The 23,928-nt window shown below is 37.1% G+C and overlaps 1 protein-coding gene across 1 annotated transcript in view; it reads right to left on the reverse strand.

Annotated features, from left to right (window-relative positions):
* The window catches only part of MCTP1 (multiple C2 and transmembrane domain containing 1), a 252,660-nt gene that overhangs the window by 170,222 nt on the left and 58,510 nt on the right, over positions 1-23,928 (reverse strand). The window contains 5 exon segments of the mRNA XM_066181289.1: positions 3,960-3,998; positions 11,704-11,809; positions 12,362-12,441; positions 15,192-15,334; positions 19,590-19,704. Of these exon segments, the coding sequence (XP_066037386.1) occupies positions 3,960-3,998; positions 11,704-11,809; positions 12,362-12,441; positions 15,192-15,334; positions 19,590-19,704 (483 nt within the window).

The following is a 23,928-nucleotide window of genomic DNA, read 5'->3' on the forward strand; positions in this document are numbered from 1 at the left end:
TTTTGGAAGTAAGTACCAACCAGCCAGAAGGTGAAAGCTTTGGTCTCACAAATGAAGAGAAGCAGGAACAAGTGACAAGAACTGAAGAAGCTCCTCCATACAACCAGCTGCCAGCAAAAAAACCCATGCTACGCTCTTTTCACTGACGGTTCCTGTCGCATCACAGGGGTGAACTGCAAGTGAAAAGCAGCCGTATGGAGCCCCACACAACAGGTTGCACAAGCCACTGAAAGAGAAGGGGGATCATGTCAACTTGCTGAACTCAAAGTCATTCAATTGGCCTTGGACATTGCTGAAAAAGAAAAGTGGCCAAAGCGCTACCTCTACACTGATTTGTGGATAGTAGCCAATGCTCTGTGGAGCTGGCTAGAAAGGTGAAAAAAGGCCAACTGGCAGCGTAAAGAAAAACCAATCTGGGCTGCTGATGAACAGAAAGACATTGCCACTCAAGTAGAGAAGCTGCCTGTGAAAGTCCGACATGTAGATGCCCATGTCTCCAAGAGTCGGGCTAATAAGGAACACCAAAACAACAAGCAAGTAGATCAGGCTGCAAAGACAGAAGTGTCAAAAGTATATTTAGATTAGCAACACAAAGGAGAATTGTTCCTAGCCTGATGGGCCCATGATGCCTCAGGTCATCAGGGCAAAGATGCCACCTATAAGTAGGCACGAGACCAAAAGGTGGATTTAACCATGGATAGTGTTTCTTGGGTCATCCATGACTGTGAGACGTGTGCTGCAATCAAGCAGGCCAAGCGGGTGAAACCCTTATGGTATGGTAGGCAGTGGTCCAAATACAAGTATGGAGAAGCCTGGCAGATTGACTATATCACCCTTCCCCAAACCCACCAGGGCAAGCGCTATGTGCTAACCATAGTAGAAGCCACCACTGGATGGTTAGAGACCTACCCTGTGCCTCATACTACTGCCCAGAACACCATCCTGAACCTGAAAAAATAAGTCCTGTAAAGATATGGCACCCCTGAGAAAATTGAGTCAGACAATAAGATCCATTTCAAAAACAGGCTTATCAACACCTGGCCTAGAGAACATAGCATTAAATGAATATATCACACTCCTTATCATGCACCAGCTGCCGAGAAAGTTGAATGGAGCAATGGATTACTAAAGACTGTCCTGAAAGCACTTAGTAAAGGAACCTTCAAAAATTGAAAAATGAACTTCGCAAAAGCCACATGGAAAGTCAACACTCGAGAATCCGTCAATCAAGCTGGTCCTGCCCAGTCTGAACCCTTGCACACAGTGAATAGAAATAAAGTCCCTGTGGTACACATGAAAAGTATTTTAAGAAAGACTGTTTAGATTAACCCTACCTCAGCCAAAGGTGAACCCATTCGTGAGATTGTTTTTCCTCAAAGTCCTGGTTACACTCGGTAAGTAATGCAAAAAAATGGAGAAACCAGTTGTGTACCACAAAAAAACCTAATCCTAATCGAAAATTGAGTGTAAAAGTTCATTGTGTTAAGTATGATGCAGATAGTAATAAAATAAGAGGTAAATAATGTCATAGGTTTTGTAAAGAACATGTTATTCTGTTCCATCTGAGTGGAGCAGAATTGCTTATCTTTGCCCAAATAAGTCAGCGTCACTTATCAGATGGTGAAGTGCTACTTATCTCTCTTCACAGTTTCCCTATTCCCATGGGGATGTCTTCTGCTAATGGACCATTAAGAGCTAATCAATGACATGACACATTACATTGTACTATTGTAAGATGCTCCACACAGGGAGGAGAAGTCAAACCATCCTAACCTAGCTAAAAAGGAGCCACAGTACCACTAAGTATGCAGTTTTCCACCGGATCCCTGGGGGAAGACCAGATCCATCTCACCATTACTGGACCCTTTTTCTTCAACAGGACCATCTCCAACAGAACCACATCTGCCACTCCAGGAGGGCTTACTTTGGACTGCTTCCAACACCCTGACCAACAGAGTGTCAGGTTGTATTTCTGACTCTGTCAGGGTTTTTTAGGATTTCTTGTTTTATTTCCTTGCTTATTCTTTTGTACTACAACATTTGTATTTTTAATATCCCTAGTAATGAACTGCTATACCTATTCCCAGAATCTTTGCCTGACAGCCTTTAAATTGCAAATTCATAATAATTTAAAAAAGAAGGGAGGGGCTTACATTTTAAAGGAGAGTCCAACCCTCCCTGGCAGATACCTGTCTATCTAAACCAAGACACGGTCTCAGTTATAAACTGCCACTGATGATATGAAACAGAAGAGAGGATATAAGAGAAGGTGGTGTATTATCTTTTCCTCCAGTTTTTGCTGGAATGATGTTACTTGAGAGGGCATAGCTGATAAATCTTACTTATATTTTTCTGCTAATATGTTGACTAAAACTGCTAAACCACTTGTTTAATCAATTTGTCCCTAAATTAAAGCATTTTAAAAGTTCTCCTGATGTTTTCTTAGTAAGTCATTAATATAAGAAGTTGAACATGGAGTCTGATCATGTTCAAACTCAATTTAATAGCAATTCTTCCACAGATGTGAAAACAGAAAAAGGTAGACACTTATTCAGAATAAAACAATTTTCAGTGAAAAGGATTTCTGACAGAGCTCTCTCTCTCCATATGCTTTGGCTAAAAGTTATTGGCTTCACTTCATTTCAGTTTGCAGTGGGGATAAACTGTTACCCAATACAGTCAGTACATCAGGAGTTAACACATCACTTTCATGATGCAAACCAGATTTACCCCTCAACATCCTCACAGCTCTTCCTCATCTCTTCAGTTTGAACATACATATTTCAGGAAGTTACATCTCTTCAGTTTGAACACATATATTTCAGGAAGTTACATGGACCACATAAGAATCAAAAATATCATTACTTCACCAAGTATCTTAACTTCATGAATTTCACTAAGGAAACAGACTGAGTATTGTCCACCATCCCAGAAGCAGACTGTGTGAAAAACCCATCCACAACTCAAGAATTAGGAACACTGCTCTCTTTTATATTCTAAGGTTAAAAATACAAATAGGTCTTAAAAAGTGTAAATATTTGTCAAACCATATACAACACTGTTTATTAATAAACTCCTATTTTAAGTTGACCATCAATACGCTAGAAGAGTAAATAATAAAATAAGTGAATCATCCCACATAGCTTTTATTTTCTCCTTTTAATGCCTTTACATGGTAACTTCTCTAGCTCAAGTCTCTGAAAAATTTCAATTCACTTGCTTTAGGCAGTAAATACACTCTTTTTAACAATACAGAGAGAAGAAAATAAGTTGTATATTGGTTGCATTCCACTACAGTCACTACAGTCAAACTCTCAGTCTTTCTAATGCGGATAACAGCATACAGTGATTCTTTTTTATTACTTCCATAACTCCTAAGAGGGGAAAAGCTTGAAGAGCTCTAAAGAGTTCTATAAAGTGGAGTTCACTTTGCTCTTGTAAAGCCTAGCTATGACTGTCACCTGTGCATAATCAGTGATAGGGGAAATCTGTCTTCAACAGCTTCCCTGTGAAAACTTTTCCTCACAAAAACTCGAATCAGCAAGAGTATTAAGTAATAGGAAAATGCAAGATACTCTTTGGCATGAATTCTTTGTTCACATTCACAAAGGAAATTGTTTACACTTGAGAAATTAAAGGTTTTAGAAAAGGAATCAGGAAATGCTGGCTGCTTACAAGAAGTTACTAGATGACTTCAAGATAGGTTAAACTGCTGTGACAAAGCTGAAAGGTTTTATGATTACATTAAAAGCTGAACGGTACCATGATGTTTATTCAATAAAACGAAAAAACATAGTCATTAAAACACATCTGGAAGGGCAAATGAATTCTGTGCCAGAAGTTTCCAGTCCTATATGGCATGCTTGGTAACAAATCATAGTTGTTCTAAAAATAAACAAACAAACAAAAAAAACAATGTCAAAAGCTAGAAGACCACATGCTAAAAGTTACAAAGTTACCTTACTTGATCTTTTCCAACTCTTCCTCATTAGCATTGTCTGAAAATAAAATAGAGCATTTTTATTACCTTTTCTCTGCAATACAGAAAAGGAGGCCAACAGTCTCAAACAGGGCAATTCACATTTAATCACCACCACAACAGAAGCAGCAACATGTACACTCCAGCAACAGATACACACAAGGCTGAAATAAATCCAGACAAGTAGCAGCCCTGTGGACACCCAGGCATATTTTTCTGGGCAGTATGAACATCTCCTTTCTGGAGACAATACAATATGTAAACTTGTAGGAAGGAAAGGAGAAATGACATAAAGAACTAGATTTTAAAAATGAAAAGAAATAAATGTGCCATTACGAGTAGTGATTTCAATTCTGACTGATATTTGAATATTTATTATTTCTTAATAATAAAGTACTCCTATTTTTTGGAATACTACTATTTTGCTCACAGGTGTAGCCACAAAAGAGAAAACCTGCATGACTCCTTTGATGACATTAATCTATTACAAGACGTTTAAGGTTATCACTGCTTGTTCATTTCACAGCAGTAAAAATAGTTCTTTGGTTTGATAATTACACACATGAAATAGAAAAAAGAAAGTTATTTCTTCATTCTTCCAAAAAGGCAAATTTCCCTGTCTCATTACCTAAACCATCTGTAAAACCTTGGCAGTGCCAGGTGCCAAAGTATCCAAGACAGATTCCTAATCATTAAAAAAAAGAGACATTCTGGTCAAGTAGGTTGTGGAAGGTTTATCTGTGAACACAACTGTTGCTTAAAGCATTTCTGTGGAAATGCAAAGAAATCAGTTTATCCAACATAATAAGATTTAGCAGCCTTTTATTGACACTGAGCAGGAATAAATCAAAGGCCATACATTTCTATTGAAACTTTCATCATGGAAAGCAAACATAATTTTAATTTTTTATTAACTATTTCAAAAACACTTGCTTTTTCAGATAATGGAAACAAATTTTGAAATGAAAATATTTTCATTGCTAGGAAATTAAATCATATTTTGGTGAAAAAATTAAAATGAGACAATATATGTGGGGCTTTTATATCTGAAATATCCAGAATTTTTTCAAACAGACATACTTTTTTGTGAGATGAAGAATAAGTAGCCACTGAGGAAACTTTTTAAATTGATATGGACAGTTAAATCCTTAACGCTCTGCAGTAAAATTAATAATAATTGTAGCACTGTTGCTTTTGAAAAGATACTAATTTTTTTATTAAGCTGGAGAATGCCATTTAACCCATTTTTCTAGGAGAGGCACATAAGAATTAAACAGCTTGAGGCCCACAGCAGGCCCTGAAGAAAATCTGGGTCCTCAGGTCCTGTCCAACATAGCACAGCTCCTCCCTTCCTTGTCATTTCTGAATCCTACTCAGCTATCTTACACAGGTCAGAGCACAAACTCAGCTTCACTGCTCTTCAGACCAGGCTGTGAGCAAGGAACAGAATAAATCCTGACAGCTGAATTAACTATACAGCTTTAGATTAGATACTAGGAAGACATTCTTCACCATGAGGGTGGTGAAGCATTGGAATTTGTCACCCAAAGAAGCTGTGGCTGTCCCATTCCTGCAAGTGTTCTAGGCCAGGTTGGATGGAGCCCTGAGCAACCTTATCTAGTGGAAGAGGTTGAGTGGAACCAGATGACCTTTAAGGTTCCTTCCAAAACAAACCACTCTATGACTCTTCCAACTCTGAAGAGCTCAGTTTGAGTAGTAGCTACAGAAAGGTACGACCACTCTTGTTGAGTGCATTGGCATCATTGTCAGCTAAAGCAGGATAAGCTGAAGCCATAACAACCATCCTTAAAAGCCAATAAAATAAATGTATAGCACAGGGCAGATCAGGATGGATGATCTACATGGAACTTTTTCATCTGAAAATATTCCATGCCCTGTCTATCGCTGGAGTTTTACTCTATGATGTTAAAGTCCCCCTGGGAAATAAATAAATAAACAAATAAATAATAACAATGCATGATACGATTTAAGACAGCAAACAAACTGACAGCACATTAATGTTAATACTTTCCAAAAAACCCCTAAGCATCATTTGAGATGGATTATTTGAGGAAAAAAATACCTTGAACTTTAATCTCAATAAACAACAATATCCAAGTAGAACTCGTATGTTTCCTTTTTTCCCATTTTCTTTGTTTGTTAGGTTGCTGGCAGTGATGAACAGTTGTCCCCAATCTCTGCTGGTCTCAAGGCAACACTTCCTATCAAGCTACCAACTTTGTCATTCCCGGTAGCTGAAAACTGCCTGTTAAGACCAGGTAGGGAACAACTGTGGTAGTGAAGACATGGGTGACATGCAGCTATGAAGAACTTGCTTACTGCAGAGGTTTTCCAGTGGTGGAATCTGTGTACTGAATGCTGACAGAAAAAGAGTCAGAAAAACTCTCATGCATTGTTTCACCCACGACTACACCCACCAGAATCTGCAAGAAGCCTGTACACATGCATGAAATCACGAACAACACACTAGCACACACAGCACCACATGTATCCAGAAAGGAAATAATAAACACTGTCAGAATTGAAGTAACAAGACAAACTTTGTTGGAGCAGGTCTAAGGAAAAAATCAAGTAATTGCTACTTTTGACTTCTTTTAAACTGGTCATCAAAAGGAGAAATTAGTGAAAAATACAGAAAGTACATCATAACCACATTTTTTTAAAAATAGAGTGAAAATTTACAAATCTTTAGAGCTCACAGGTTTTTATATCTTTTATATACACATATTTATCTCATAACTATTTGTTTAACACATATTTTTAGTTTACACTGGTTACCTAAGCTATCCATCCTCTCAAAGCTGTAAAATTGAAATGCTATGTTAATGAAAAGGACAAGTACTTCCAAACAGAACAAAGCAAACACAAATTAATTGTTGGAACTAGTGCTACTGCAACTTACTGCATTAGGTTGGAAATAGATTAAACTCTTCTTGAATACTAAAACCTGTCTAATTTTTATAGTCATATAAAATTAATTAATAATTCATTAATCAATTTTGATTCACAAAATTTATGACTGTTCATAAATCACAACAAATCAATAGCCTTCACATGTCAAAAATCAAAAGAATAGGACTTCTAATAACTTTAGATATGCTATGTTTTTATTCATGTATATAGTTTGAATGAGGCATTACAAGATTATTACTTTAACTGTCCACATTTTTATACCTTTAGGACAAGCATGAGATAGCAAATAGCAAAGATACAAACAAGATTTTCTAGAAATTTTGATTTGTTTATTTGCCCATACTCTTGAATAGCATTGAATAGTACTGAGTAGTATTCAGTAACTGTTGACGATTTCTGCATTTTATTCAAATAAAATGTATGACAAAATTCAAATAATGTGCCCTTATTTATTAAACTGGTTTACTGAATCAATTTATGACTGAAATTAAGTCAAATATCCTCTACTGAAAAAACAGAATTGTAAACTCCTTAAGTACTGTTTTTTCACAGTCTACCAGGACTCAAAAATAAATACTCCTCTTTCCTAGTCAATGTAATATAGTTTTACATACAGTTAAATGAATGTATATTTATGTTCATATTCTTAATTGATATCTGAATCCCAAAATGTAAGGTTTTGATCTGAGGAAATGGGGCTTTCCAGTTATAACTCTCAAGATCATCTCATCAGTCAGTATACATAAATCTAAATCTCATCAGATTCTTTTTCAGAAAGATAAGGAAAAAAAATGCTCCTGTGTGGACCAAATATCTCTATCATTTATTTTCACACCTCAAGTCTTCATCCAAAACAAAAAAAAACCCTCTTTCTGTGTCAAACTGGCTGCTCACTTTTAAAATCATTTGCAATGATACCTCTCTCACAGACAGGTGACAATATACAACTAGGCCCCTGAATTTGTCCCATTTAACTTCAAAGTTGCATTTGGAGTATCTTATCTTCCAGCAGCATCAATACTTCTTAGGCAGTGTAACAGGATGCATTTTCCTGTAACATACAGCTACATTATTTTCAAACACCAATAAAATGCTCTATGAAACTTCCTCCAACAACATACCCTCAGAAGACTTTTCCTTTACCTGCACATCAATGCATGACTTCCAAAACAGCCTCGCTGCAGTTCAGGCAGCCTAAGGATCTCTTTGGAAAGTATAATCCACATCAAAAAATTACCAAACAACACATTACAAACAGCAAGACTTGTTTAAAAGGGCTCAATTTGAAATACGGCTACAGACCTGCCCAAAATACAAGATCAATATACCATTGGTTTCTGTGGCTGCATAGGAAAGCAAACACTTCTTTTGAAGATATTCTTTTTTATTTTTTATTTCCCCCATGGTCTTAATAAGCACTCTCATTTTAAACATATGGAATTATAGTACCTGTAATTTAAGTACTTCCAGGTAATTTCCGTAATCTTCAGCCTTACAATTCAATCATTTAACGCCATTTATGTGTAACAACACACAAGTAATGAAAAGTGGTAAAATATGATGACAATTACATAAATACTTGTAACTCTTAATTACAAGCAATGTAAGAGTTATCACCTGAGCAAAATAAAACCTATTCAGGAGAAAATTTATTTTTGAAATATACGTAATATCAAAGCAACAAGCTTTGAGAGAATTTGCAATGACAGGAAAAAACTGCACAAGATGTGAAGAGAGAGTGTATCTGCATCTTCTATGCATCAGTCATTAATGTGTGCTTAAAAGTGCTCAGGTTTTTATCTATATATATCAGCTACATTTGAATTATTATCTGTATCCAAGGTATCAAAGTAGAGGGGGAGCATCAATCATCCAAACAGCATGCTACACAGACTGGGAATGTAGGAGTTGCTTTTATTGCTGCATTATATGTTGCACATTTTGAAGAGTGGACAAGAATTAGTCTTCATCCTCTTAATATAACATTTGAAAATTTATTGACCTTAATAATTTTCATTTCAATAAAAAAAATATTCACTATTAAAAAAACTATCAAAAATAGCCAAAGATGACAGTTCAACTGGAGTGATAAATTTTGTAATATACCTGCTCTTTAGAAAGTAAAATCTAATAAATAAGTACACGTAGTAACTGAAAAAAACTAATTGAGTCTTGAACTATTAAACCCCTAACACAATAAGTATACAGCAATTCCACATTAATTTTGTTGGTCATCTTTCCTGCATTGTGACACAAATTCTCTGATTTTATTGCAACTTCACCAGATGTGCTCTGTGATCCATATCTTGGGAAGACTGGTGTCCAGTAATAAGTATTAAGCTTCAGATTAGGCACCTGATTCTTAATTGGAATCTTGGGCATTTTTAGACCGAAGTTCCATATAACAGTTTAAATGGGAAGAAAATTTGGTAACTTGAGCTAGATTTTATAAAGCTAATAATGAAATGTGTAACAACACAAACCCACTTCTTCATCCTATTACAGCCAGTCAGTTGGATATGAAAAAAGTTGCTAACCAGCAGCTCTACTGTCTCCCAATTCTTTCAACACTTGCTAATTTATGAACACCCATATGAAAAACATGTTATACTGCAGTGTCTTCATTTCACCTTCTCACGTCTAATTTTCTAGAGCACTCAGTATAATAGCAGACAACACGGGGCAGCACAGTAGCTACCCTCTCTGTATCATGAAGAAAGGAAACAAATGTGCTGTCCACATAATGCTACACCGCATAAAAATACAATGTTTTTGTGATACGTGATTAAGGATTATGGCAGGATAATGCCAAAGCAACTTGGAAAAACAGGACAAGAACCACCTGACTGAGAAATGCTGGTCTTAGTCAAATGCAAAAAAACCCGAAACTGAATTAATTTCTTAGTTTAAGTAAAAAAGACTCTTGTGTAAATTCGCAAGACAGAATTCTGAATTGTATGGACAAACATATTGCTAAAAGAAAAAGAAAATTACACTGCTTATATAAGCTAGATGGACATTACCACCATATTCCATTATTTTCATTAAGTGCAAACAGAATATCATGAGGAAAATTAATAGAGGATAAAATAATTTTCAAAATTCTACATCTTTGCATTACTACATACCAGACACCTATTTCCAATAACCAACTTACTAGGCTATTTAACATTACCTGGGAGAAAAGCGTAAAGAGAACACTACCAGTACTCTGCAGGTGCATATGCAACAGGATGTCTCACACTGCAGCATACAGAAACATATTTGATCTTAAAAAAAGCATGCAGCTGACCATATCCATGGACATTTTCATGAGTGTAATGCTTTTCCTTGGCCTCTGCTGCAACCTCTCCCAGAGGCAGGGCAAACAGGTTCACTGTTAATGGATCCTCAGGAGTGGATTAAACCAAAATATTGCTAAATAGGCAATATAACAAAAAAAAATTACCAGAATAAGTGCCATTACTAGAATAAAACCATAACAGGAAAAAAAAAAGAGTAACAGACTGGAAAAAGGGGTGTATAGCTGTCTTGAAGTGTATGATCAGCTTGAGAGAGGAAAATTCAAACGAGAAAAAGAAGAAAAAAGAAACAGTAGAAGAGAGAGAAAGACACCACCACCTGTGGCTTCTGTGATGCGAAGGTGATTGTGGCCCACTATTGTGATGTACAGTCCTGGTCCATCAGAGATGGAGGTCTGCAAAAATTGGGGGGTTATAACCCTGGCTCTTCTGGTAAATGCTGCAATACCTCCTGGATGGGTTCTGGGCATGGAGAACAGTCTTCTTCCTGGAAAATTCTGAAAATGTGGCTATGTTGAAGCAACACAGGAGGCTTGACTGCATGTCTGTTCAAGTGCCTGGACAAAATTTGTGAGTAAACTTTCTGAGATTCATGGCTGCACAGTGGTGGCTTATGGTGCGGGAAAGAAAGTTCCAAAGAAAGAAAAATTTCCAGAAAGATTTCTTGGATAAAAAAATCCAACAAAACACTGCCCCACTTCCACAGGTTCCATTGCTTAATGGTGCTTTTTCCTTTAAATTTTCCTTAAACAGCTTTTTTAAGACAAAATTTAGCTGCAAGTTCCAAATGCTTCCCTACAGCCTATCTGACGCCAAAGGAATCCACATTATTTTACAACCTCTCATAGTGAGAATAATCTCTTCTATTTCTGCCATAGTTCTGCTTCTACCACTCAAGTCAAAAGTCACAAAAGCTTGTAAAATATAGAAAGAACTTGTCACAACCAGGAGTATCTACAAACCAGGAAACTATTTTCACTTACAACTACGCAGCTCAGAAAAGTAAGACTGATGAAGGAATCACAAGAAATTTATAAAATCATAAATTTTGTAATTGAAATGTAAATTCAAAAAATTGAGAAGCATCAAATAATCCTTTAACATTAGTTGCCAAAACACAGGAACACTACATTTTTCAACTTTATTTTCCACATGGAATAGGATTCAAATATTCTTATCTAGAAACAGCAGACTAGGTCCAAAATTCTTTAATGAATGGTTCACTGATGTTTCTCCATATTAATCAGCACCATTCACCTACAACTGACTTTACCTGATCCATCTGAATCCCTTATTACTAACTATAAAAGGGAGGATTCAACTCTGGTGAAATATGCTGCACTATACGAGAAACATTGTTCAGTGTTATCTGAAGAGTTAGAAAAGCCATATTAGTCTCATAATTTGAGATTTACTCTTGTGCCCTATGTCATTCAACCAGAGACCAAGCGCAGGAATGATGACATTTATTAAAATAATTAAAATTACCGCTTCTTGCTGGTCTCCTGGAGCCAACAGAACTGACAGGAATATACTTCCCAGATCATGGTCAGGGTAATGAGGATCCTTCAGACTCAAGGTAACATCTGTTTGCCTAGAAGAAACAATCTCTGCATTTACTTGGACTTCAGACTTTCAGATAATGAAATTTCTCAATCATAAGTACTGAAGGCATCTGAATTAATACAAACCCACTTATAAAACAGCGGCACAGATTTGCCCTATTTCTAATTTTAAGTATTTCTGCTAAGTGTTCATAAAAATACTAAATACTTTTACTCTGTATTAAGTACAGTATTACATGTACTGAAGTAATTAAATCAAAAATATAATATTAATGGACTAAAAACCAGAAAAAATTCAAACTTAGGGGGTAATGCTGTGAATAAAGCTAATACAAAAACAAGATTAAAGTGGTTATAAAACAAACTTCTCCATAAACAGTGTGAAAATGTGCATAATCAACTAATGAATTAACATTCATCATACTATAATTTCTTAAACCTAAGTGGTTTGCTTTGGTTAGTTTTATACTGTGTAGGTTTATGTAATTATTCTCTATTCTCATTTTACTTACAACTTCACAAACATGGCATTAGCAGATAAATATAAATATAAATTTTCCATAGGCTTGTTTGTGCCATACCTATTTAATTCCAATGATGTGAGATCCAAAAATGCCGAACCAATGAAGTCATCTTGAAGTCCAAAGTCATAATCAAATACCTATGATGCACAAGAGCATTTTTTAGTACTAGAAATCTTTTTTTAGAGCTTTTCTGACTATGAATCATTCCTGAAACTCTTTTTCCAGAGTTGTAGCTTCACGCCTCTCACTTGCTGTATCAGGACTACCTGAAAGAAACCTGAAGCTTTCTGGCCAGAAAATCAAGTTTGAAACTGCTTGTTTATAAGTCAGACTGCATCATATATGTGTATTCTACTACTATACTATGCATGTGAATGACAGGAATTTTATAAAAACGAAAAAAATATTTTTATGAACATAAGCATTGCAAGAAGGAAGATCAAAACAATACATAAAGTTAAGAAGAATCCTGATTTCCTATACATTGATTCCTTTATGAATCTTGCAAAGTGGAAGAAGGAGGGTAGGATATGATTATGAAAAGTGCCTTCACTTTTATTTTAACACTTCTGTCAGTATTTGAAATAATGTAATTGTACGTTTTGAAGGCTACTCAACTTTCAAGGGTTAGAAACACTACAATCTAAGGTTAAAACTGCAAGGGTATGTGTAAGGAAACAATGACAATTAATACCCTACTATGAAGACTCTGCCTCCTAATTTGCTACCAAAAAGAGAAAATACCTTGATAAATTTACTAACATCCAGACAGGAATCTGACCAGTACATCAGATGGTATTTGAGATGGGTTATGACTTTCTAAGACTGAAAAAAAAAATAGCAAATAATCTGGGGGCAGCTATTGCAGGGAAATGAACAAAAAAGATGGACAGCAACAACGAAAAGTTGCAACACAAATAAAAACAAAATCAAAAAAAATGGAAAAGATCAATTATCAAAATCAACTTTTAAGGTAAATTAATTTTTTTTTGTAAACATGAGGTTTTCTAAGGAGTAGAACATATCTTCAGCTAGGACTGAGACTTGTGAACACCTTGTAAGGAAACGGGAGAAAATTGAGAATGTGACAGGACTAGGTTCAAAGTCTTCAACTCTAATATAAGTACTTCTACTATTGTACTACAGAAACTCTTCCAGAAGGCAAAACAGTTCGTCTTCTACAAATACCTTAATATGGACAGGGTTAAGACAGTAGTAATAGAAATCCTCTTGCCCAAAGGCTACAGCACAGCTGCACAACTCAGTGGGTTGGATACAAGTATGTGAGCACTAGTCTCTCACATGCGTTGATCTACCTGAGTGTTCACACTTGCATTTTCTATATCTGTTAGTCATTCCAGTGGGAAAAGAAAACAAATTATGAAATCTCAGTTCATGATGCAAAATCAAAATTGTTTTCTCCCCCTCTCTCCCTCTACAAATTATCATGGTAAAAATACCAAGTAAGTATTTTTATCTGACTTAGTAAAATTCAGTCATGTCTTAAAACATCTGAATGCGCTGTAAAACCTAAACCACTTCACACAGTGTGTTCAAAATACAACCATGATAGACAAACCACTTGACACTCTTTTCCTAGGAGTAAAATAATACACAGCCTACTGCAGGGCTGGTACTTGCCATAAATCAACTAAAACAGGTGGCTACATTGCAAGTCTTTGCATCTTCCTCTTTCTTTCACCTGTTCATTCCTTATGAGTCACTAAACATAATAAAGGCAGGAGAATGCTATTTGACGATTCTAATTAGCTTTTAAGCTCTTCTAGTAACAGTGTACTTTACCTGAGCAGCATGAAACATAATCCTGATTAATATTTAAAGGATGTTTAAGTGGCAATGCTTTACTAAAAAAAAAAAAATCCACAATTTACATTTCAGCTAAAAATTCTGTCATGAATTTTAGATTAAGACAGATACTGATCTAAAACATGTAATTTCAGATCAACTTCAGGGAATTATAATGGTAAGCCACGTTTTCATACTTCCTCAAGTATTTTCAATGTAGGCATGTTTTATTTTGAATCCTAGGACTACAGTTTTTCTAAACACATTTTTGGTACCGTAATTTTTATCTACATTGTTTTACACAAATAAGAATCACTTTTGCATATGGATCACCATAAACTACCAGGGCCAGAAAAGCATCTTTCTCTTCTGTGGGTATAAAACAATCATCACAGTTTTTCTAGTTTCTATTCCAAGAAATGGAAATACTAAGAAATACATCTAAGAAATACTAGTGGCACTGCTGCATATCAGCCACGACATTGCTGGCCACTTTTTGATCCAAACTTAAGCAATCTGTTATTTCAGAATAATTAGTGCCTCTAATATGAAAAAATCATCCTGACCTGTGATTTACGAGGAAGTGCTACAATGGAAAAATTGTAAGAGTGAGAAAGTGGTATGAAACATAGAAGCAAACTCACTGTTTTTCACAGAAACAGAAAAATCAGAAAACTTAGGAGAATCAGGCACACATCTCAGTAAATTCTCAAAAACTGACCTCAGCAGTGAATTGTTTTTAATGGGACAGATTATGCTTCATATCATCATTATGATGATATTTTCATAAATAAAATGGATCATGAAAAACAGTTTACTTTCTCTGTTCTTCTGCTAAGATCAAATTAAAGAAATATAAAACAATTATGACCTAAGTAAACAAAAATGCTGTATTGGGCACTTTTAAAAATGTTGACATTATCATTCTACAGACAAGACTAAAACAAATTTCACTCTAAATAGCTTTTAGTCTTCACTATTACACAATAAATTTTTCAGTATACAGAAAATCACAAAACCTGAATTCTTTCACTAAATCCTCTGTTGTAATTTATCAGACATATATAAACTCGTGTCTTACCTTTATATACAACGGTTCTCTTGGGTTATCTATCAGAATGTAAGTTTTTTCTTCCCACACAGGATTGAGGTTCTTGTGTACTGTTTTACTTCTAAATACTTCTTTTCCTCCAAGTTTGAACTTGACATATGGATCACTCGTTCCTGGTAAAGATACACATATATACTGTTAATTCTATCTTTGTAATATGGTAAGGAAGTGGAGACTAAATTACTTTAAACAAAATTAAATGTAATTTCTACAGATAGTCAAATTCAAAACAGCATCAGGTGAAAAGAATTCTTTATTGCCACAGTCTATTACTTTCCAGGGTATCAATACTCCTTTAATTGACTCCATTAACATCAAACGGGTGCTTCCTCATTTTCTGTTGTTTACAATCCATCTCAAAGTCACACATGAAATACTGGCAATATTGGTTTTAGTTAACAGAATTATGTCCTTATTAGGGCTAGCATTTTATCTTAATGCAACAACAAAAATTAGATTATAAAGTTAAAATTATTCTTGTAAAATATTGAGCTAATTATGTTATACCTTTGAAAAGGCGCATACTGTTGACACCACTAGTAAAAGTCTTCAATTACTTTATTGTGTCTAGGCTTTTCTTTTCCATATAGACTCACTTCCTACAGCATTCACGATGAGAAAACTAACTCTAAAGTCTATCCACAAAGTCCACAACATGCCTCCTGCAACAATCACCTACTCACCAGAGAGCACTCGACAAAGGCTCTTAAACAACTGAATAACAATTAAGTGTCATCAGAAAAACAACCCTGATGGGTGTAAGAAAAATGTTAAATGTGACATATGAATGCCATATGCATGGGGCATGTATGTGGAAGTATCACAAGGACTGAACCATCTGTGAGAGGAGGAGTCTTGGGTGTGCACAGAGACTTGCAGGAGTGCATGTGAGACTAATTGATCAAGGACTATCTTAAAATAAACAGTAACTCTAGCCTGAGTAACAACTGCATCTTCATTAACAGAAGCAAAATTATAAGACAAGACTTCTTTTTTTTTTTTTTTCCCCTTTAACTTTAAGAGCTTTTCAAGAACCAGCAGATTCTATAAGTTTGCATTTGTGTACACTGGGAAACACATCCAAAAGAAATAGCTTTTCTTAAAATTGCAACATGCTCTTCTAAACGTAAATTAGAAGGGTTATGAGCAGCATTCCTTGCATTATTTCATCCAGCCACAAGATGTCAGTACTCTTTACCTGGAGTTAGCGTCCCCTTGTTTTAAAAAACGATAGCGATGGAAAACTCTGGTCTCATGTTGCAGTCACTCGCACCTGTAATTCCTGAGGCAGAATTTCAGTGGCATAAAAATTTTTTGTCTAGCATAACTAAGTTGTTCCTTAATTACTCAAGAAGTGGTGACGATTTTGAAGTCAAAGATCAAGTATTTAAATTAATTCTGTGTAATGTGAAGAATGTTTTTAATATGCCACTATGTTATGGTATTCCCACCTCCCTGCTCCTTCAGACCACTCGACAACCTCAGGAATTCTGTTAGGCCTTGACCTTCATGTAGACAGTTTGGCAATGAAGCATCCCTTGACTGTACCCCGGAACTTCTGCATGGTTAAGGTGGGACTGGCATTGAGTTGAAAGACAAGAGAGGGAAAAATGAGTCTTTCGCTGACAGCTTTGGAAGATCTAAAAGAAGAAAAACGATTCCAGCTTGTGAGTTGGAAGGGTTCATTGAGAGGGCTGTAAACTAGGTTTGAAAGGAGAAGGGGATGAGACCAGGCTCACTAAAGATGAGCCCAGGGGCAGCAGGTGAGCATCAGGGTTGAAACTGATAACACAGCTAAAGCAGATTACCCCAGAAGGGAAAACAAACAGGAGGAACTGGAGGCCATTCTGCAGTAGAAAAGCTGTGACACAAGTCACAATTACAGAAACATGGTAGAATGACTTGTTTTATTGGAGTGCTGCAGTGGATGTTTGGAAGCTCTTCAGAAGGGTCAGGTGAGGAAGAAGAGCTGATAGGGTGGCTGTGTACATTAAGGAGTGTTTCAGCTGTGTACAGCTCAAGGAATAGTGATGATAGGTTTGAGTGCTCATGGGTGAGATTCAGGTGAAAGGACAACAAGGCATACATCCTGGTGAAAGTCTTATAGACCACTCAACCACGATGAAGAGGTGGATTGTTGGGGAAGATGAATCAGGGAAACCTTATAAATATGATTGCTTAGCAAAAGATTCTGAAAATATGAAACCTATAATCAAAATAGAAATGAAAGCTTACTTTGAGTTGTAGGATACCGAGTCTTAGTTACTATATAACCTGAAAACAATAGCCTAGCCAGCTGAAGAAGAATCCCTTTTGATCCCTTTCTGCTGGCTAAGGAACCAAAGGTCAATGGAGCAAAACAGAAAAGTCTAAAGAGTAGTTCTTAGAGTTTAAAATATAACATAGTATGGTAATGTAGTAGTTCTTATAAGCTATATGTAGATTCTATAGGATTTTGTGTCTTGTATTGGTTGGTCACTGTAGATTAGAATATTCATCACAAAAGGAGATATAACGCATTGTAAGAAGGACCTCATGCTCTTAGCTCTATTCCCTGCTCTCTCACTCTCTTACCTCTTCCCCCTGCTTTCTGACTCCTGCCACCTTGCTCCCTCACTCCTCTCTCTCTTAACTTTTACCCCGTTGTTCTTTCTCCCTCTCTTTTTGGGACTTCCCTTCAGCCAAGGCTGGTGGCTGAAGGCAAGGCCCTCTTTACCCACGACCCATGCAATAAAACCACGTATTCTGGAATGTCTCAGGTTAGCAGAGTTCCTTCTCCCTGCCGTCCACAGATGCCCCTACAGTGGATGAAGGATTTTATAGGTGGCTGGCAGATGTTTCATAATTGCCAGTTCTTGCTCTTGTGGCAGATTTTAACTGGCTGGATGTCTGCTGAAAACTCAACACAGCAGAGAGGAGGCAGTCTAGGAGATCTTGGAGTGTGTGGAATTTCCTGACACAGCTTGCAAGGGAGCCTACCAGGGTTGAGATTCCACTAGACCTGCTATTTGTGAATAGAGAAGGGATTGGTGAGAGATGTGGTGGTCAGAATGCCCATCTTGGGCATAGTGATAGCATTTTTAAGCATTTTTAATTCTTGGTGAAGTTAGGAATGGGGTCAGCAAAACCTCTGCCTTGGTCTTCTGGAGGGTGGACTTTGGCCTGTTCTGGAACTGGTTCAGAGATCCTGCTGGGAAATCAAGGCGTCCAGGAAGGCTGGACATAGTTTAGGAGGAAAATCTTATAGATGCAAAGTGAGATTTCCCTGTGTGCTGAGAGATGAGCCATCAGGGAAGTCTCATCAACAGGAAATTTTCGCTGGAACTCGGGAAAAAAAATGGGGTGTATGACCTTTGGAGGAAAGGACAGGCAACTAAGGAAGAGTAAAATGATGGTATTAGGTCATGTAAGAGGAAAATTACAAAGAAAAAGGCTCAGCTACAACTCAATCTGATCACTGCTGTGAAAGAAAATAGAAAGTGTTTTTATAAATATATTAACAAGAAAAGGAAGGCCAAGTAAAATCTCCATCCTTTTTTGAATGCAGGGGGCAGCACTGTCACCAAGGATGAGTAAAAGGCTGAGGTACTGTCTTCTTTGCCTTAGTCTGTAACAGTAAGACCAGTTATTCTCAGTGAAACCAGCCCTAGAGCTGGTAGACGGGTGGAGAGCAGAATAAACATCTGAATGCAAGAGGAATTAGTGACTTGTGAAGCCATTTGGACAGTCATAAGTCTTGGTCCAGATGGGATTTACCCAAGTGTACTGAGGGAGCTGGTCAAAGAGCTGGCCAAGCTGCTCTCCATCATTTACTTATCATCAGGTCCCAGACGTCTGGGGATTAGCCAACATGCTCCCCATCCATAAGAAGGGCTGGATAGTGAATCAGGGAACTACAGACCTGTCAGCCTGACCCTGGTGCCTAGGAAGGTTATGAATCAGATTCTCTTGAGTGTGATCACACAGCACATACAGGACAACCAAGCAATCAGGCCCAGCCAACAGTGGCTGAAAAAGGCAGGTCCTGTTTGACCAACCTGATCTCATTTCATGACCAAGTACCCTGCCTGGTGAATGATGGAAAGGCTGTGGGTGTTCTGTACCTGGACTTCAGCAGAGCCTTTGAAACTGTCTCCCACAGGTTCTCCTGGACAAGCTGGCAGCCCATGGCTTAGGCAGATGTCCTCTTCTGTGGCTTAAGAACTGGCTGGAAGGCTGGACCCAGAGCATGTGACTGCATGGTATCACATCCAGCTCATGGCCAGTCACTAGTTATATTCCCCAGGGCATTTTAATACCCACATATAAATTTATCCAAACAACATGCAACTTTCCAGTCATTAAGGCAGTGTTTACCAGCTCACTTACCTCCACGGTCCCGTGCAGCTAGATTCTGTCCTCTTCTTAGAGTAACGTCCAACCGGTAAATTCCAGGGTCCCCAAGGGGGAAATCTGCATTACCACTTCCAAATGAATTTGTACCCTGGAGAGGAAAAAACAAATGCAATAGCTAATGTTACTAAAAGTTTCATGCAAGGTATATGTATATAATGTCATCCTATTGAACTAAGAAGAGGCCACACCCACTCCCCCACCTCAAAGCTACTACCCAGCATTAAGGAACCTGCCCGTTCTATCAGTGTGACAATTAACAAGATTTCTTTAAAACAAACAAACAAACAAACAAACAAACAAACAAAAACCCACCCCCCAAAAAAGCAAACAAAAAAACCCCCACCAAAACCAAACCAAACCCACCCAAAACAACCAGAAAACCAAACTGGTTGAAAAAATAATTCTTTGATAGGAAGGGGTTGGAAATTGATAGTCTTCAAGGTCCCTTCCAACCCAAGCTACTTGATGATTTTTAAAACTACAGTTATAATTACATTCATATCTAGTACTGGCCCGCTAAAGCAAAATAAGTAAGAAAAACATGATGCTAGACCTCACAGTATTATTTGGACTAGTAATTACTAATGTCCTCAAATCCTATGTTGGTTCAATAGTTATAATGTATGCATTGAATAAACATACACGAATTAAGATTTTGTGCTCTACTGCAGTACTTTGAAAGCTAAGTGTTTTTTTCCCACAGAGTTTTGGGGAAAGCTGTGGTACGGAAATAATCATAAAGACATTAAATGCATCTGTAGTTCTGTATGCCAGGGCAAATACTCTTAGATTAGTTATTTGTATAAAATGCGTCCTAAAAAAAAAAAAGAAGTCAGAATGCAAGGAACTCTCCAGAACCTCTGGAGTGCATGAACAATAAATACATTTCTGTCCAAAAGACAAAGTAGATTAATTATATTTCTTAGTATATAGAAGATTTTGCAAAGTAGTTTTTAAACATATCTCTCTGTAAGCAAAATCTAATTACAGCACATGCTTGGAACACCATATTTAATTTTAAGACTAGAAAAATTAAATCAATTATACATTCACAGTACATGTAAGAACTTCATTTGTTACAAACTCTGAAGATTATATTTACATATGTTCATGTGTAGTGGTTTGAAAGCAAAACAAGTGAGAGGCTCCAAGTCAGAGATACAATTTAATAGGAAGAAAGGAAAAAAAAAAAAGTAGAATAAAACAAATGCAATAGTACAAAAGACCACTGACAGAGTCCAAATACAACCTCCGCAGGGTGATGGAAGCAGTCCAGATGAGGCTGTCTTCCTGTAGCAGCAATCCCATAGAAAAGTCTGGTAGCTCTCGACCTCTGGGAATCCAGTGGGTAAAAGCTGCTTGTACTGTCCCAAATCCCAGATTATATCCAGGTGGGAATGCTTGGCTCCTCCCTCTGAGCAGAGCATCTCACAATGGGATGATGAGTCATGCAGGGGGTCCTTGATGGCCCAATAAACAGAGATAACTCCCAGAGGGAGTTATCTATGAGTCATGGGCAAGGCATTTGATGGGCCATTAGCAGAAGATAGCCCTGAGGGAGGGGGCCTGGGAAGAGCACTGCCCCAGCTGGATTCAACAGTTCATGAAGATGGTGATAGAATACTTTGTGCACATCCTACACTACAACCCGGGACATCATACTAGGAGCTAAATCTTTTAAGAGTAGTGCTATAATATTTTATTATGTCATTACACATCCTCTGCAAGAAAAAGAGATTGCATGATAGAAATATCTTAGAACACGTACCAAGTGCCATACCATTTCAACAGGAAACACGTTTTATCTCTTTTGTCCTATTAAACCCTCTCTTCTTTTTAAAGTAATACTAAAGCTAAAACATGAAGGAAGATACAAAATAAAGGCATTTCAACATTTAGTTTATTCTTGTTATTTCAGAGTTGTATCTTCAAACCCTATCATATTAACCTCTGCTGCCACACATAAAATGCTGGCCAAAATGCACACTGGTATGCTCACTGGTTCCACAGCAGCAGAAGAGAGACAAAGCATGTCTGGCTACAAAATAAAAGCAAACAGAAGAGTTCGCATCAAGTTGCTCCTCCTTCCATTTGTCTCCATACCCTGATTTAGGAGCAAAAGAGTTTGCTGACATTTATTCATTTAAATCTAATATAAAATTTTACCTCTGTAGCACCACTTGCAAAGCCTAATATAGTATAGCAAGAAAGAAAATAAAACCAAATTCTCCATTTTTCCACTAAGATTACAAACCTATTCTTCAAGAAAGAAACTGCAGCTTTCTTCCTGTTCTGCTACACATTGCCCTCTCCACCTTTCTCCCATGTCATTATCTTCCCTTGTTTTATCACAAATTAAAAACTGTCTTATGTTCTCTTCTGTGAAAAGTAACTACTCCAATCAAGCTAAATCTTTCTGGCGTTATCAGTCGTTGCTTACAAACACAATGGCTTACCTACAAACAACAAATTGCCAGCACAGGGATCCAGACTCTTAAGTTTTCAAGGATCAAAGGAAGCAATCTTCCTGCTTTTACCCTTCTTTTCATCCTTAGGAGTATATTGCCTCAACCTGTTTATAGAGGGTTGTGTAACAGTTTTTTTGATGAAACCATTAACCATTTATGGCAATTCCAGTTCCAGAAGAAATTAATACTAGTTACTGGATGAACATTTCCTTTTACCAAGAAGTAGACAAACCAGTCAGTGTGCAAGTACCCATCAACATCTCCTGTGATCGTACACATGTGCAAAAATGTACCTGCCCTGCCCCCCCCAAAGGAACAGGATACTAGATTGTACTGATGAAATCAGAACTTCTGTTAGAAATCACACACAATGCACTCAAACACTTAATATTGGGCAAAGTAAATTATCCTTGGCTGGTACAAAATGGAACAGGTTGGTATTGGATATGCAGGAATAAAGCCATAAAGTGATGCCCCTAGGCTGGAAAAGGCATTTGTACTTTTGAAGCCTTAGCCCTTAACATAACAATAATTGATAAAGACCAGGTGCACTCAGGCCCATGGATAAGAAGCTATTTGGAGTGTACAAAACAAACCTTAAATGCTGTAACTGAGCAACAAACAAAATTTTATAGTTTTGTGCAGTGGTTTTTACCCTGGCTAGGAGTAAGTTAATTAGAAAAGACAATAGTGGACTATTATGCTACCATAAAAAGATATATGTAAAACCATACAATAGATGTTATTACTGCATTGCAGAAAGAAGTTAAGAGCCTGTCACAAGTCGCTTTACAAAAATAAATGGCACTAGACCTCTTGGCATCACAAGGAGAAGTGTGCACTGCATCAACACCAGTTGCTCTGTATACATTGATCAAAGTGGTAGAGTGTCTACAGATGTCCAGGAAATCTGGAAACAAACATATATTTGACAATGCACAGATCAAGATGACACCTCCTGGGGATCTGAAGAAATCTGGATCAAACTTATTGCATAGTTATCCAGCTGGACTTTATTAAAACATATTTGTAATTGTCACCATAATTGCTTTGTGTGTTTTAGCTTTCATCATGATTCAGCTGTTGTAATGTCTTACACCATAAAATGAAATACAGACATTAGTAGACCAGTTCCCTTAAGGAATTTACTGTCAAGAAAAGTGGATAAGAAAAATAGAACAGAAAAGCATTTTACCCTCATAAGGACAGTCAAAAAGAACAGGACAGCCTTGAAGAAATAGACAGAGAAAGTAACGTAGGCAAACAGGAGTTGTGCAAAATGCAAGGAGGATGCCACCTCAGCTCTGCAAGGCTGACAAAGCAGAAGTTATGCAAAACAACAATGTTGTGCTAACTCAAAAGCTGGGTTTGAGGAAAAGCCACCTAAAAAGGACTGGACATAAAAGACCATCAAACAAGACCTGACAAGGACCATATAAGGACTTTGACAAGGGTTGTGATATGTAAAATAAAGTAATAAATATACATCAAGTAACCAGGGATAGCTGATGAATATGTAATCATAGTGTATGATAAAAGCTCTACTTAACCTGATGCTGGGGGCACTTGATTACAGGAAGCATCTTCTAAGTGACCAACAAGTTGCCGGCCACTAAGAGGATGAATGCCTGATTTCTAATACTCAAAACTGTGTTGGAAAAAACTGTATTTCTATCTGGCCAATTTTGGTACCAAGAATGAACCACTTTGCCCTGGCCAAACACTGGAATAGGTTGTCCAGGGAGTGTCCCTGAAGACACCTGTAACCTGCTCTGAGACTGTCCTGAACAATCTTGCTCAGAGCAAGAGATTTGATTGGTCTGTCTCCAGAAGTCACTGCAAAC

The sequence above is a fragment of the Chamaea fasciata genome, unplaced genomic scaffold (genome assembly GCF_029207755.1).
Source record: "Chamaea fasciata isolate MVZ Bird 193981 ecotype frontalis unplaced genomic scaffold, bChaFas1.0.hap1 SCAF_4, whole genome shotgun sequence".
Lineage (NCBI taxonomy): Eukaryota > Metazoa > Chordata > Aves > Passeriformes > Sylviidae > Chamaea > Chamaea fasciata.